Here is a 16,466-nt window from a genome sequence, read left to right on the forward strand (position 1 = left end):
GCCTTGCCATTGAGTCAATGCTGACTCATAGCAACCCTCCAGGGCAGGGTGGAACTGCCCCCTGTGAGCTTCCCAGGCTGTAACCCTTCACGGGAGAAGGAAGACCCGACTTTCTCCCGAGGAGCTGCCAGCGTTTGCAATCCCACCACTTGTCTGTTTCTCTTAGGGTGCTGGCTTGCACATTGCTGTTACGCGGAAAGCTTGGCCACAGGCATGTCACATATCAGAGTCGCCCGTGATGAAGAGGGTGCAGTGGAGCTTACAGGCTACTTACGGACTCAGAACTCCCGGTCACTGAGTCGATTCTAATTCATGGTGACACTATAGGAAATGCTAGAACTGCCCCTGTGGGTTTCTGAGACAGTAACTCTTTAGCGATTACTTCCATGTCGATAAGAATAAACAAATTAAAAAGACTAAACAAATTGAATGTTGTGAATGTGGAAAAGAGTTTGAATAAACTGTTTCTGAAATGTCCGATGTAAATAGTAAAGGTAGATAAGGTACCTGGAACAGAAAGGTAGAAATGGGAAAATAAACATGGTCTAAGTGATAATTTAAATAGGGTCTGGCACATACGACTGGCAAAGGCCCAACACAAAGTTGATACAAGCACATCTGTCTCGGAGGAGCTACAGCCAGAGCGCTCCGTAGAAGCAAGGATGGCAAGACTTCATCTCCCATACTTGGACGTGTTTTCAGGAGGACTCATCTCTGGACATCTGGTGGAGTGTCAGTGAACAGTCAACAAGATGGGTTGTGACTATAGCAGTGGGCTCAAAAAATGCAGCAACTCAGAGGCAGATGCAGGACGGGGCATTCTTTGGTGTGGTTGCCCATGGAGATGTTATGGGCGGGAACCCCTCAAAGGCATCGAATGGCAACTGCAACCCAGAGGATACTGATTGTGGTCAGTGATAGAGAAGAAAGCAAGCGTACAGAAACGAGCATTGATAAATGTTCTGAACACACAGATGGGATGCTTTGGTTCAACTGTTCTCGCTACTCAGTACATTACGCTGGTGGGACCAGATGACCTAAAAAATCCAAAATTGAAAACTCAGTAGCAGAGAGGCCCAGATGACTCGATCAGATTCACATCACTGGATAGAATTCCAGGGCCGTAAATACCACGTTCAATTTACTATATTCTTTACATTGTTGCTTTTACACCAACAAACTGAGTGGTAGCTAGAAAGCTAGATTCTTTTTTTGTGTTTGTTTTTGCTAGCTAGCTTCTGTTGGGAGAATATTTGGTAAAAAGAAGAGGTGCAGATCAAGGAAGAAAGACCAAATAGAAGGACCCTGAAGAAAAGGAGACTGTGACTAGATAAATTCGGGAGTGAAAGAAATGACAAGGAACTTCAAGAGAGATTGCATTTTCCCACTTTGGATCAGAAGTTTTCTATGGAATCATTAATTATGATGTTTAGTAATGGTAACCAGATCTCTTAACAAAGGAAGACCAATTTTATGGAGGCAATTGGACACCGATGTCACACCTTCCTCCTATTCCTTGTTCTCCTTCCCTGTCGGGTGCTCCAGGTGAGCAGTGGGCAGTTGCGTGTCTCTCATAGCTGCTTGAAAGCTGTTAGCCCCCAGATTCTTAAGAAGATAGCCAGCAGGGCCAGGAAGCTGCATTAATAAATAAATAGCATTCATGAAACATAGCAGTGAAAGGTAGGAAATGCAGTTTATTGGCTATTGGATTGCAAAGGCTCACTTGTGTTTAGAATTTCTGGAGATTATCCATTTGGGGACTGAAATGAAGTTAAGGTCAAAAGTGAGATCATGAAATGATAAGAAAGATTGTATTTGATGGAGTCAGAATCTAGAGAAGAAAGATGAACAATTTATGATCAGAAATAAGGAGGGATTTACTTTAGAAAGCTGTTGGGCACTGCAGGGAGAGAAGTAGCATAGCATGGCTCAAGGAAAGAAATAGAAACCAAGAACTCAGCTTTTTAGTAATTCCTCAAAAATTACCAATGAAAATGTTTTTAAATAGTCCAGAGATACAAGCAATGTATCTCCTAAATTATCAATAATATTTTTCATGAATGGTTTCCAATTAGAATACCTCTACAAGTATAAAAAATGATGGAAAAACAAAAAGACTGATTAAATAAACTACTGCTTGTATGTCAGTTTTTAGTGCTGTGGTGACTTGCATGTTGCTATGATGCTGGAAACTGTGTTATGATGCTTCAAATACCAGCCAGGTTACCCATGCCATGAGGGGTTTAGTGTAGCTTTCCAACTAAGGACAATCTGAGAGATTAGCCACGGAAGAGTTTATGAATAAAATGGGACTGTTGTCTGATATAGGTCTGGCAGAGAGGAGAGCTGGCTCTTCAAAGGATAGTCAATGTTAACGATGTGCATGAAGTAAAACTTTCAGGACCTTAGTTTACTGATGGATGAATCAAAACAAGAAGAAATAGCTGCAAGTATCCACTAATAAATGGAACAGGGGATGTATGAAGCAGGAATTCAGGAAAAGGGAAAGGTGTCAGTAATGAAGTGGAATGCCAAAGAATGCTATCTAAGGCATCGGTGAGATGAAACAAACTGGCCTTGGCCCTTTTGAGTTGGACAACCATCTACCACGAATGACCAGTTCAAGAGGAATGGTGTCACCTTCATTGCCAAAAGAACATTTTGAAATCTGTCTTGAAGTACAATTCTGTCTGACTGTAATGGGATAATAGTTATACTCCTACGTGGCATATAGACGAATTCAAATGTAAGCATTAACCACTAAAGCCAGTGATGAAGAACTTGAAGAATCTACAAACTTCAGTTGGAAATTGATCAGTGGTGCAATCAGGATGCATTGATAATTGCTGGAGATTGGAATGGGACAGTTGGGAACATAGAAGAAGGATAGATAGTTGGAAAATATGACCTTGGTGATAAAAATGAAGCTGGAGATGGGATAATAGAATTTTGCAAGACCAATGACAAGTGATGGACATTAAATATAGGGTGATTAAATTCAAGTACTAAGAATATTTTCAGCTATTAAAGAAACGAATTTCACTATGGGGGAGTGCAGAGTGGAGACCCAAAGCCCATGAATAGGCCACTGGAGATCCCCTTGCAGAGGGGTGTCAGGGAGGAGACGAGCCAGTCAGGGTGCGATGTAGCAACGATGAAAAATACAACTTTCCTCTAGTTCCTAAATGTTTCCTCCCCGCTCCCACTATCATGATATGAATTCTACCTTGCAAGTCTGGTTAGACCAGAGGATGTAGACGTACAGATAGGAACTGGAAATACAGGGAATCCAGGGCGGATGATCCCTACAGGACCAGTGGTGTGAGTGGCGAAACAGGGAAGGTAGAGGGAGAGTGGGTTGGAAAGAGGGAACCGATTACAAGGAACTATATGTGACCTCCTCCCTGGGGGACAGACAACAGAAAAGTGGGTGAAGGGAGATGTCAGACAGGGCATGATATGACAAAATAACAATTTATAAATTATCAAGGGCTCATGAGGGAGGGGGGAGCGGGGAGGGAAGGGGAAAAATGAGGACCTGATGCTAGGGGCTTAAGTGGAGAGGAAATGTTTTGAGAATGATGAGGGCAATGAATGTACAAATGTGCTTTACACAATTGGTGTGTGTATGGAATGTGATAAGAGTTGTATGAGCCCCTAATAAAATGATTTAAAAAACAAACGAACGAGTTTCCTACTTCCCTGACTTTTTAAGTAAGCATGCGTTGCTTGTCAAGGCATCAGGTCAATTGCCACTGCAGTGATCTTTACATGACAAGAGTAGAAATGCACCACCTGACTTCCTTGGCCCAGGTCAATGCAGAGGAACTGGAGATCCCCAGCAGCCTGGGATGTTTGCAATAACAAGTATCAGGAAGGGAGTGACCTCTGGAATGCTACTGGTCAGGGTGTAAGCAATGGATTTCTTCAAGCTATCAAAGATCAGAGGAACTTCCTCTGCTCCAGTCACAATGGAGGCAAAGTTGTCATCCAGAAGAATCTTGTCAGCAGCCTGCAGGACAGCGCTTCTTCCATGAACTATAGAAAGCGAGCAGTTTTGTGCTCTACTGTTTTAAATTAGAAGTCTATTGCAGACAAATGCTTTTGTAAAGCCAAATGCCAATCAATGACTAGAAAAATAAATGAGAGAATTATAAAAACAAGTCTCCATTTTTACCATGAGATTCAACATTCATGAAATCATTTAAATAAAAATACCATAAAATAACACTTCTGGTTGAAAAGAAAATTACTAGGCTGATTGTACTGTCATTGAAAACTTGTAAATATGGAGTAAAAAAGAAAGTGGTGATTATACTTGTTTTACAGTCATAAGTAAATCAAATTTTATGAGTGAAATCACATTTCTTTATTTGGCTACTATGCACAATTTGGAGGAACATGGTGCTTCTCAGGATTAAGGCTTAAATGTACCACATGTGCCTGCTCTAGCTTATTCACTTTTCTAAACTACGTTGAATTGATAGATATGTCACATGCAATGCATAGCTACGTCTTTATTTTTTTGTTTAACACACTAATGGGTAGAGAAATTAGTTATACCTTGAGAAGAGAAGAAACAATTTTCAAGCAATTTTTGCATGCTCAGACTATTTCTATTTTTTATCCAAAATGGAATAAATATTCTCTCTTTAAAATTCGTCATTAATCCTCCATTAGGAGCCAGTGCTATGCATTTATCTCATAAAATTATGGCTAAATTCAAATCAGTTTTTATTAAAAGGTTGCACTCCAAATTTCACAAAATTTTGAATGACTGTAATATTTAAAGTATTGTACTTTTAATATTTATTTTTAAAGTAATATTTAAAGTATTGTACTTTTAATATCCCCTTCCTTTGGATAACTTGGATAACTTTCACGCAGAATATTTTTACCTCGTGAATTGGACAGTAATCTATGGTTTTGACAGGTCTATGGCACAAAACAGCAACAAAACTCCTGTCTCACCATGTTCAAAAATATGAGTCTACATCTTGCCTTTAGATGTCTCAGCAATTTTAATTTGCTATAAAAATTTGTAAACTGTGATTATCTCTTCACAAACCAGCAACAATTTTCTAAACATACTTTATGGGGGCATTAACCTACAAAAGATTCTTGAATGTAATCATGGAAGAGTAAATTACATATAAAGATTTTGTATGTCAGATGGTAAGGGTGGAAAAGGAAAACTCAAAAACTGTTTCTTTTTATGCACAGATGTTTGTCTTATTAGACTCTTTGTTAAAATGCAATTATTATAATTACAGATTGGAGTTTCTGTTAAGGATTATGGGCAAATTTCTAGAAAAATGCATAGTGGTACATATCCAATATAAAACCAAACCCAAACTCACTGCCCACAATATGATTTGGATTCATAGTGACTGGTAGTTCAGGTAGATTCGCCCTTTTCAGCTTCCTACACGGTAATTCCTGACTGGAGTCCAAAGCGTTAGCTTTCTCCTGCGAAGAGGTTGATGCTTTCTATCTGCTGACCTTGTGCTTAGCAGCCCAATGTATAACTCACTTTGTCACCAGCGCTCCATTATCCAACATCGACAGTGTTCCCCATGTCATGGGAATGCATACATAACAACAATTGAAATGCCAAATGTACGTTATAGTGGTTGACCACAAAAAGTTTCAAGTATAAAAAATAGAAAAACAAAATTTAATCATTTTATTGGGGGCTCATACAACTCTTATCACAATCCATCCATCCATCCATTGTGTCAAGCACTTTTATCCATTTGCTTCCCTCATCATTTTCAAAACATTTGCTTTCTACTTGAGCCCTTGGTATCAGCTCCTCATTTATTCCCCTCCCTCCCCGCTCCTCCCTCACCCATGAACCCTTTATAAAGTATTACTATTGTGTCATACACCGTCTGATGTCACCCTTCACCCACTTCTCCGCTGTCCGTCCCCCTGGGAGGAAGTTATATGTAGATGCTTGGTAATCAGTTCTCCCTTTCTCCCACATCTTCCCCTCACCCGGTACCGCCACTCTCACCACTGGTCCTGAGGGCTTCATCTGTCCTGGATTCCCTGTGTTTCCAATTCCTATCTGTACCAGTGTACATCCTCTGGTACAGCCGGGCTAGAACACATATTTTAATTAAAATGTTCATTAGAAACTAAATATGATTGAGATATTCAGTTAACCTTTGAATATGTAGGATGCTGCTATATAACCAGCAGTGTTTTACATGCTTCACTGGATGATTTGTGCAGTAAGCTATTGAGTTAGTTATTGTATAAGTGCAGCCAATGTCTAAGTCAAATCCATACTGTAACAATAATATTCCCACCTTGTAAAATATTTGTCAAATTAACAGTGGGCTGTTAAGTTATGAATTTTTATTTATTTTTTGATGTTTTTTCAGTATCTTCCAGAATTTCAACCTCATTACTGTTGGAATCAGAAAAAAAGAATTCTTAGAATTCAAAACCAGACCATCTTATTGACTCATATAATCACCCAAGTCAGCCCAACAAAATTCATAATACTTAACCTAGAAGAGATGGACTATATAGCTAGATTGCGACACGGGACCTAAATTAATCCCAAATCAGCATTTTATTCCTCATAAATAACAACGAAGTACAATGATAGAGTTTTTGACAGCATCTCCTAATTTTTGTTTCTTTGGTCATTAGGCCAAGTCCAATCATTATTTTTCAACATGGTACCTGTAAGAGCATACACTTATAAACATGAAATAATATAAATTACACATAGTTAAATTGTAGCCAGTTTTTCGTAGTGAATTGAAAACAAAGTCCCAAAATAGAGTTTTGCTTCTTGAGTCCATTCCAGCCCGTGGCACCCTCCTGGGTGCAGAGGAGAACTGATTCATGAGGGCACCCTCCTGGGTGCAGGGGAGAACTGATTCATCAGGGCACCCTCCTGGGTGCAGAGAAGAGCTGATTCATCAGGGCACCCTCCTGGGTGCAGAGGAGAACTGATTCATCAGACAGGCAAGTGTGTGGCCTTTTGGAAGCAGGTACTCAGACATCTATGCTATGGAATCTCTATGAGTTACCACAGCAAGGGAGCCTGAGATGATAACTTTCTACTTTATTTTTATGGCTACCTTTTTAAAAGGATTTCTCCCAGATTCAGGTAACCAAAGGGAAATGGGTTATGCTTCTAAATACCTTTCTAGGCAAGAAGAGTTTGCAAAGATGAAGGTAATTCTTGACAAATGTATTGCCAGATGTTATGGAAGTATTTATGATAGTTTCCATTCTAAGATTGAACACTTTTTAAACTCCTTTTAAATTATCATACTTAGCTGCTATGATTAGATTATATTATGTTATTGAAGGCTGTAATCAATGGGGGTGGTTATTTAAAAATAAATTTGAGAGTTCCTCCCTAATCCTATTTTGAATTTCAAAAGATTCTATTTTAAGTATTTATAGACATCATTCCAAAAAATTTACAGAAGAGCAGGATAGGGATCATAAAGATTGAGATGATTATAGATATTATTAAATAAATGCATGGATTATGAATATTAAAAGTGCTGAATAGCCTCCAAGTGCCATATAAATATTATTTTTACCAGCCCAGTAATGCAGTCTCTGCATTTGGACTGTCGCCCTAATAATTTAAAAGCCCATTTCTCTCTAGATGAAGTCCCATCAATTACAACTGAAGAACAAAAGTACCGGATACATTTTTTAGACATACCACTGTGTAATCAGCTTCCTTCAAATGATGTATTTGCTAACAAATGAAAGCATCCTAATAACTGAAGTTATTACTCACTGAGCTACTCTCACCTAATGTTCTTAAAGCAGCAGCATCCCTAGAATGAGAACAGCCTTTTAACTCCTATTTCTCAAGAAAACTTTCTATGAATATCATCATCCTTGCTACAATAGGGCCATCGTTTCTTATTCTGTCACTTTTTTTCTCCTTCCCTCCTTCATTCCTTTCTTCCTTATTTTTCCTTCCTCCTCTTAAACCTACCACCTTTGTAAATATATTTAAATTATCGGCCTGAAATAATAAAAAAGATTTTCTGTTTGATTTCCTTTTATGTACAGATAGTCTACTGATAACATTTTACGACGCATGCTTAAAACCTTTAATAACACTCCTTAATGTTGAGTTTCAAAATCTAAGAAACATTAACAGGAAGGTTCCTTACACATAGTGTGAGTGTGTCAAATATTTGCTGTTGAGATGCCATTAATTATTTCTTTTTTATGCAATAATGTCTCCGTTTAGTCTGAGATTAGGTCTAGAGTGTATGATAAACTAAACATTTTACTACATTATGAATGCACATAAGTGTGAGTGTGTTTTTTAAAAATTGAATGTTTTGTGTCTAGTCACCTATACACTTAGTATCAATACTAATAATTTATGGTTTCTACTCATCCAGTTGTTAAATATTTCCAAACATCATATTATAACCTCTTTTAGAAGAGAATAGCCATAACATCATCTCTTTTATTACTCAACAAATGCCATAGGACCTAAATAAATATTTTAAAAGCCACTTGATATCTATAGTAATACTTTTCCAAATACCTGATTGATTTGAGTCCGTACAGATAGCAGGTGTCCTGACAGTGTCTAAGATTGGAAAAATGAAACACTAATTGGTTCACACTTTCACCAAAAGTGATCAATTCTGAAACAGCATCACTTATACCTATCACAATGTCCTGAATTATTCATTGTTTAGTGCAAAGGAACACAGACAACGACAGAACCTATTACTATGGCTTGAACACCCACACGTAGTTATTTATTAAAACTCCTAGTTAATTATGATGATTGACTTACCAGTTGATGAGACTTGAAATATTAGCAGGATGCCTTTGTTTATGCTTCAAACATTGTATGTTTCATTGGCTGGTATTGTATTCTTATAAGGATTTGTTTCTAAAAGGACATATAGTTCCAATTCCAAAAGCTAAACCTATAGTCTGGCTATTTGTATCTAGAAAATAAATCTATTAGGTTTAATTCATTATATAAAGTAGAAACAAATACAAGGGGCCTCATGATTTTCACAGAAAAATTGCATTGTTTTATAATTCCACTTTTCCAGGAATGTTTTAAAACTTCTCCTTATGGATGTCTGGTATATAGCAACCACACGCCCTCCATCTGAACATGTACGTGGTATGAGAGTGTGTGTGCATGTCTGTGAATATACATATGTGTATGTTTGTGTGCATAGGTAGACAAATAGGCAAATAGGTTGATGGGTAGCTAATTAATCGTGCATGTCCATGTAATGTGTTATTACTCAGCTGTTAAAATATTGCCTATAGAGTTTTAAAAAATAAAGTAGGCACTGGTGATATAACATTCAGATAAAAATCAAGATGCTAATCATAGCTACTTTAGGATTATAACCCTATAAACGATTATTAAAAACTTAGGGCAAAATAAAGGGGAGTACACAAAGAGGTCACCACTAGTTATTTATGGTTAGAGAAATAATGTGATTTTTAAAATTTCTTATATTGTTTGTAAATTTTTTCCATAATAAGAGGAATTGTGTAAGTTAAGTGAAAAAATGAATAAACGTCCCAAAACTACCACTATTCAATAGGAGAAAAGTTTTACTCAGAGGAAATTTATTCCCCAAATAATTTTCTGTCATAGAAAGTCTTTTTCTAAGTACATGCCATTTTCTTTATTTCCACCTAGTACTAATAAAATTATAAAAATTAGATATTTATTGCTATATAAAAAGTCATTTTTTAAATAATGGAACCTGATGGACCTGAAGAAATCATACTTTAAATAATTGTTCATTCTTTTAAAATGTGACACTTGTCATTGGCGATGGCTGATATTTAACAAAAATCTTGATGTAAGCAGTCAATTGTTTAAAGAACAGGAAGCAACAAGTGTTGGCAGGGCCTGCAGAGATTGAAGCCCTCATCCACTGCGGGGACTTTAATCCCTGTAGGAAATGGTCTACAGCACTTCCTTAGAACTTTGTTAAAAGAAATACCGGATAGTCTAGCAATCTTGCTACTGGGTACATATCCAAGAGAAACAAGCACCATAAAACCAATAGATCCATTCACACCATGCAGATTGCAGCGGCAGTGTCCACTGTAGCTAAAAGACGGAAACACATGAAATGCCCGTCAACAAAAAAAAAACGCCTGGAAAACCAAATTATGTTGCATCCACACAGGGGAACCCTATACCAATTTAAAGAATAACAGGGAGTCTTCAGATCACATCAAAGCACAGGTGAGTCTGGAGGAAATTACACTGAGTTGAATGGGTGCAGTCACAAAAAGGACAAACATCGCCTGAGACCACTATTGTAAAAAGTCAAGAAGAAGTATTTACACACACACACACACACACACACACACACACACACACACAATCAACATTTTTGATGGTTACAGGGCAGGAGGAGGCCGAAAATAGAAAATAAAATAAGTTAATTATTAGATCTAAGATGTTTGTTTTGGTTTTCCGCAATCCGATGTAACTTTTCAATTCAGTAGCAAGGTTAGATGATTTCTACCTTTAAAGGGTGCACAGTTGTCCAGATGATTTTACCTTTGCATAATTCGATAATAGAGACGCAAAGCCCTATTTTCAAAGAGTGACCTGTGGAAATAATCCCATGACCTGAACAGATCTTCTAAAATAAAATAAAATTCCTCATATTTTTCAAGTTGACGTCCTCGTTTCCTCCCGGATTCTTCAGTAATTCCTACTAGAAGTAGCTTTAGGTCAAATACGCACAACCAGGAGAATGCAAGAAAAGTTTGTGGTGTGTTTTTGTTGGTTTGTTTTCTGTTTGAATTTAAAAGTAGTGTAAGTTTTTCTAACAGCATGATTTCTTAAAATGTAACAGAATTTTTTAAAGTTCTTTTTGGCTCTTTATTTTTTGTTACAAAATACTCTTCCTTTCCTCTCTGTCAATCCCACTTTACCCTGCACGGTCCTGTGCGTGCTCGCATTTGTTCCTGGGCCCAATCCCATTGACGCAGCCACAGTGTCAGTCCATCTCCTCAAGGGCATTCCGTTCCCCTCCTTTGCTGTCACTCCGCTCTACCAAGCGAGATGGTCTTCTCCCGGACTGGTCTCTCCTGACCATATGTCCAAAGAATGTAAGATGATGCCTGTCACCCTTGCTTCTAAGGAACATTCTGGCCTTGCTTCTTCCAAAAAAGATCGGTTTGTTATTTCAAGATGGTCCTACCAAGATTCTTCTCCAGCACCACAATTCTAATGCATTGATTCTTCTACTGTCTTCCTTATTCGGTTTCCAAATGTCGCCTGCAGATGAGGCAATGGAGAATCCATGACCTGGGGCAGGCACATCTTAGTCCTCAGAGTAACATCCTTGCTCTTCTATACTCTAAAGAGGTCTGGTGCAGCAGATTGATCTAATGCAATACATCTTTTAATCTCTTGATTGCTACTTCCATGACAGCGTCAATCTTTTCTCCATGTGTCATGGTGTTACCTATTGATTTAGTTGTGAAAATTTCGATCTTTATATTGAATTGTAATCCATACTGAAAGCGACAGTTCTTGATCCTCATCAGCAAGTATTTAAGTCCTCCTCACTTTTAGCAAGTAAGGTTGTGTCTTTGTCATATCACAAGTTGTTATTAAGCCTTCCTCCAACCCTGACGCCACATGCTTCTCTGATGATGTGCTCAGCATAGAGCCGGAACAAGCATGATGAGAGGATACAGCCCTGTGGCACACCTGTCCTGATTTAAACCATGCCGTATTCCCTGGTTCTCTTTGCATACCTGCCTCTGGATCCAAGTACAAGTGCTACATGAGCACAATGAAGTGTTCTGGAATTCCCATTCCCTTCAAGGTTACCCACAGTTTCTTGTGGTCCCCACAGTCAAATGCCTTCACATCGTCAATTAAACACAAGTAAACTTATTTCTGGTATTTTCTGCTGTGAGCCAAGATTAAGGTGATCAGACATCTCGCTTTTGGTGGGACAGTCCCACTTTTTGGTGTTTTAAAAAAGTCCCGAGTTTTGGAAATAATGCATGACAAGCTGGGGAACGGTCTGTTTGTCTATTTGGTCCATATAGATCAAATTTTTAATGAAGAATGCCCCCCCCACCAGTCAATGGTGTCCTGCTTTAAATCTGGTCACCATAGAGATCCATCCGACATAAGCAATGTTATCCCTTCTGCCATGTCCTCTTTGAATCCAGGCTGATCTTCGGGTAGTTCCCAGTCAATGTATTGCTGCTACTGTGGTTGGATGATCTTAAGAAAAATTTTACATGCATGTTATATCAATTATACTGTTCTAAAGTTTGAGCACTCTTTGACTCACCTTCCTATAGAATGGGCACAAATATGGATGTCTTCCAGTTAATTGGCCAAGTAGATGTCTTCCAAATATTCTGACATAGACAAGCGAGTGCTACCAGTGCTTCTTCAGCTTGCTGAAACTTTATAGCTCCTTAAAGGAGTAGAAAGCCCCATATTTCTCCTGCAACAATGTCACCAGGACTCTTGAATAGCAATGGAAGTGCTGCAAAACTTTAATTGTCTTGAGCAAATAGCTTAAATTTTCTATGCTTAAAGTCTGCTATTATTCACAAAACAGAAAATGAATCAGGTATTCTGTTTTCATAGAAAAAGAAATATTATAGTTTACTTTATAATATGAATCAGCCTGGATCATCTTAGAGAATTTTGGGGGAGTGCAGATTGGAGACCCAAAGCCCATTTGTAGGCCACTGGAGATCCCCTTGCAGAGGGGTCTCAGGGAGGAGACGAGCCAGACAGGGTGTGATGTAGCAACGATGAAAAATGCAACTTTCCTCTAGTTCCTAAATGCTTCCTCCCTCCCTCCACTATCATGAAGCGAATTCTACCTTGCAAGTCTGGCTAGACCAGAGGATGTACACTGGTGCAGATAGGAACTGGAAATACAGGGAATCCAGGGCGGATGATCCCTTCAGGACCAGTGGTGTGAGTGGCGATACTGGGCAGGTAGAGGGAGAGTGGGTTGGAAAGAGGAAACCAATTACAAGGATCTATATGTGACCTCCTCCCTGGGGGATGGACAACAGAAAAGTGGGTGAAGGGAGACGTTGGGCAGGGCAAGATATGACAAAATAACAATTTATAAATTATCAAGGGCTCTTGAGGGAGGGGGGAGGGGGAGCGGGGAGGAAGTGGAAAATGAGGACCTGATGCCTGGGGCTTAAGTGGAGAGGAAATGTTTTGAGAATGATGAGGGCAATGAATGTGCTTTACACAATTGATGTATGTATGGATTGTGATAAGAGTCGTATGAGTCCCTAATAAAATGATTTTTAAAAAAAGAAAAGAGAAGAAAAAGAAACCTAACTAAATATGGAGTAGACAGTCTAAAAAATAAAAGAATTTCTCTAAGAGCTATTTTTCTAAGTTTAGCTACTGATCTAGAGCCATTGGGAGATGCAACCCAAAGCGTGGTGGTTTGAATCCACTGAGAGCTACTCAGAGGAAAGGCCCGAGTATCTAGTACTGAGAACTCAGCCACTGGAGACTCTAGAGTACTCAGTTCTACTCTGCCATAATGGGGTCTCCCGAAGGTGGTGTCCACATGAGGGCAGCCGGGAGGGGTGTAGTCAAGCATTTCAGTTACTCAGCCCACCTATGCCATCGTAAGCTCATGGACTTGGCCAGGGGTGTCAAGTTCCTCTCTGCGGGTGTTCAAAGAAAAAACATACATGTTTTTTGTTTGACTAACAAAATTTGTTAGACTAAGCAAGATTTAAATTTAAATCAATTAACTGTTTCAGGATCTGACTATACTTATTATTTTAAAACAAATCCATTTATAGGCATTGAGATTAAAATAGTTTAAAGTTATAATTTCTCACAGCCATTTTTACTTTTCTACCCACATCCCCAATATCACTAGGGATTGGCTCGCATCTTCAATGCCCAGTGATTTGGATAGGACAAGCAGGGTCTATTTGCAGACATGAAGAGCAAGTAGAAAATCCCTGCCAGTCTTCACACTTCCAAGCTGTCTGTAGAACGATGCCTGGTATGAAACAGAGTGTTCGTGAGAACTCAAATTATGTGGATGCCTGCACTTTTGAACATAGACTTTCCTTTTTGTTCGTTTATCACCCAAATGGAGCTTGCATGAGTTTTATTGGGTTAAATTCAGAAATTTTCAAGGATGATTTTAAGTATGTATATTTGTAGATTGCTTTGGCCATTCTCTGCTGAATCCATAGTGTTTTGTAGCATAACTATATGCAATAGATGAGACCTCGCTATGTAAAATATATTTATGTAGAGTTTGGGTGTATGGTCGGTATTGTCCAGTTTCACTTTACAGAGCTGCACTACTTTTCCTGGTTTATGCTTATGTTTCTGTCTCTACTCCTAAAATTATGCTGATTTTTTCTCTAATTCTCACTGGTTAGTCATTTTTATATCTTCTGCATATTTGGGTTACTTCAATGTTAAGTGGGGATAATGATGCCTGACGTTACACTTTATTTTAAATATTTATAAATTGGAATTACATGTGAAAATGCCGACTTAAGGCCTGTAGGTGGCCCCCCCACACCCACCCCCAGCAGTCCTTAAAGACAGAGCAGAGCCGCCCCAGATGTTTCTCAAGTGGTGGTTCTTACAGGAGCAGCCATCCGGGTCTTTGCTGCAAAGGGTTTAAACACTGGGCCACCAGGGCTCAACTAGGCCGCACCCAACCCCACAGATGGTACAGATCATGTGTGCCTGCCTGCTAGCCAGGAGACGAGCAGTTTACACCCACTCCGAAGTACCACATAAAGCCTGAGATCTTCTTTCATTCAAATTAATACACACCAGCAAACCAAACCAAATAAAATCCATTGCCATTGAGTTGGTTACAACTCATGGTGACTCCATGTTTGAGAAACACTATGGTGTAGTACTACTTTGTCATAGGTAGAGTGACCTTGAATTAGAATCAATTCAATAGTAACTGATAGTAGCAAATATTAATTTAAATACATTTGACATGCCACAGTTGGTCCAAAGAATACCAAACTCACTGCCATTGAGTCAATTTGGACTAGTTAGTCAATCTCATTAGTTCAACTGAGAATTAAATGACGTATTAGCTTTGTAATGAATATCAATTAATATGTTATAGATTTCATACCACCTAAATCTTGGCCTGTTTGCTTTTTCCAGCTAAGTTTCTACATAGGGATTTCTACTTGTTCATTCAGTTTGACCCCTTGCTGACACTGCAAATATATTCTCCACCAGAATCTACATTTGAACACGGCTTCAGGTGATTCTTAAAGAGCTCTCTAGGTGAAGCTTATGCATGCACAAGTCCCGGCTCGAGGGAATGGAAGTCCGACAGGTGAACAAGATGGAAGAGTTCTCAGTTCTCCTCATGCTAATATTCGTCTAAGCAGGACAAATACCACTATTATCTTTCCTAAAGATGTGTCCAAAGTGTTTGAATACATTTGTGGTTGGAACCCACTGACTAGGCTGTCCTTGTTATTCCTTTGTAGTGCCTTTTCCCTAATCGTTGTGATTTTCCTCTTACAGCTCTTTCAAGCATTTGATTGGTGGATTGGATGATGTTTCTAATAAAGCTTACGAGGACGCAGAAGCTAAAGCAAAGTAGGTGGCATTTTTTCTCTGCTAACCATAATCTTCATCTTTTAAAGTTTTTTTAATGGACGTGAAATGAAATGTTTTGCTGGACTTGACAAAGCCCAACCCATTGACAGGAGGAAGGGACGTATGGAAAGGAGCAAACTAGCCAGGTGTGCATGCTCAGTGTGTTTCTCCCTACACAGGAACTGGTTATTTTGTGGGGAGGTGAAGATCATCTCAACAAAGAAAAAGGACAATTGAAAACCCAAATCTCTTTTAAAAAATGAAAATCTTATTTCTTTCAGTGAAGATAATTTCTCAATAAATGATCATTGTATTCAATACATGTTTTTCAAACTGCATGAAAAATAGTAACACTAGAAATACTTCTTCCAGTGAATCTATCATTTACTCACTTTGTGTCTTGATGTCTCCAAACGTTTAGTATCATATTAGATAATGAATAGAAAACTTATTTTCATGGCTTTATGTAACATGATTAAAATTTTATCATAACGATAATTTTCTTTAAAACAAACCTTTAGTTTGACAGAATTCTGAATTACATTGTTTTTTTAAATGTAAGTTACTTAAAAATTTTCATCTCAATTAAGTTTTAATATAGATATTTCTTCAATATAGTAATTTAAGTAAAACAGTATTTAATATCATACAGAACACTTGAAGGATCAAATTGTCAGAACTTAATAATAAATATCATTGAAGGCCAGCATTTTGTTGCATGGTCTTATAGTAAGATAAAAAGCAAAGGAAATAAATGCTTTATTTTCCCTTGAAAATCCACAGAGATGGAAAATTTGATCTAGAGTTACAAAATAAGTTCTATGACCGGATA

General features: G+C 38.3%; 1 protein-coding gene across 2 annotated transcripts in view; it reads left to right on the forward strand.

The window, feature by feature from the left end:
• Window positions 1-16,466, forward strand: part of PRKG1 (protein kinase cGMP-dependent 1) — a 1,384,334-nt gene that overhangs the window by 1,244,448 nt on the left and 123,420 nt on the right. For both annotated transcript variants that reach the window (XM_004701092.2, XM_004701091.2), the window contains exon 9: window positions 15,560-15,634. In XM_004701092.2, the coding sequence (XP_004701149.1) occupies window positions 15,560-15,634 (75 nt within the window). The remainder of the gene's footprint in view (window positions 1-15,559; window positions 15,635-16,466) is intronic.

The sequence above is a fragment of the Echinops telfairi genome, unplaced genomic scaffold, assembly GCF_000313985.2.
Source record: "Echinops telfairi isolate 266 unplaced genomic scaffold, ASM31398v2 ScPeMD7_70;HRSCAF=299, whole genome shotgun sequence".
NCBI classification, from domain to species: domain Eukaryota; kingdom Metazoa; phylum Chordata; class Mammalia; order Afrosoricida; family Tenrecidae; genus Echinops; species Echinops telfairi.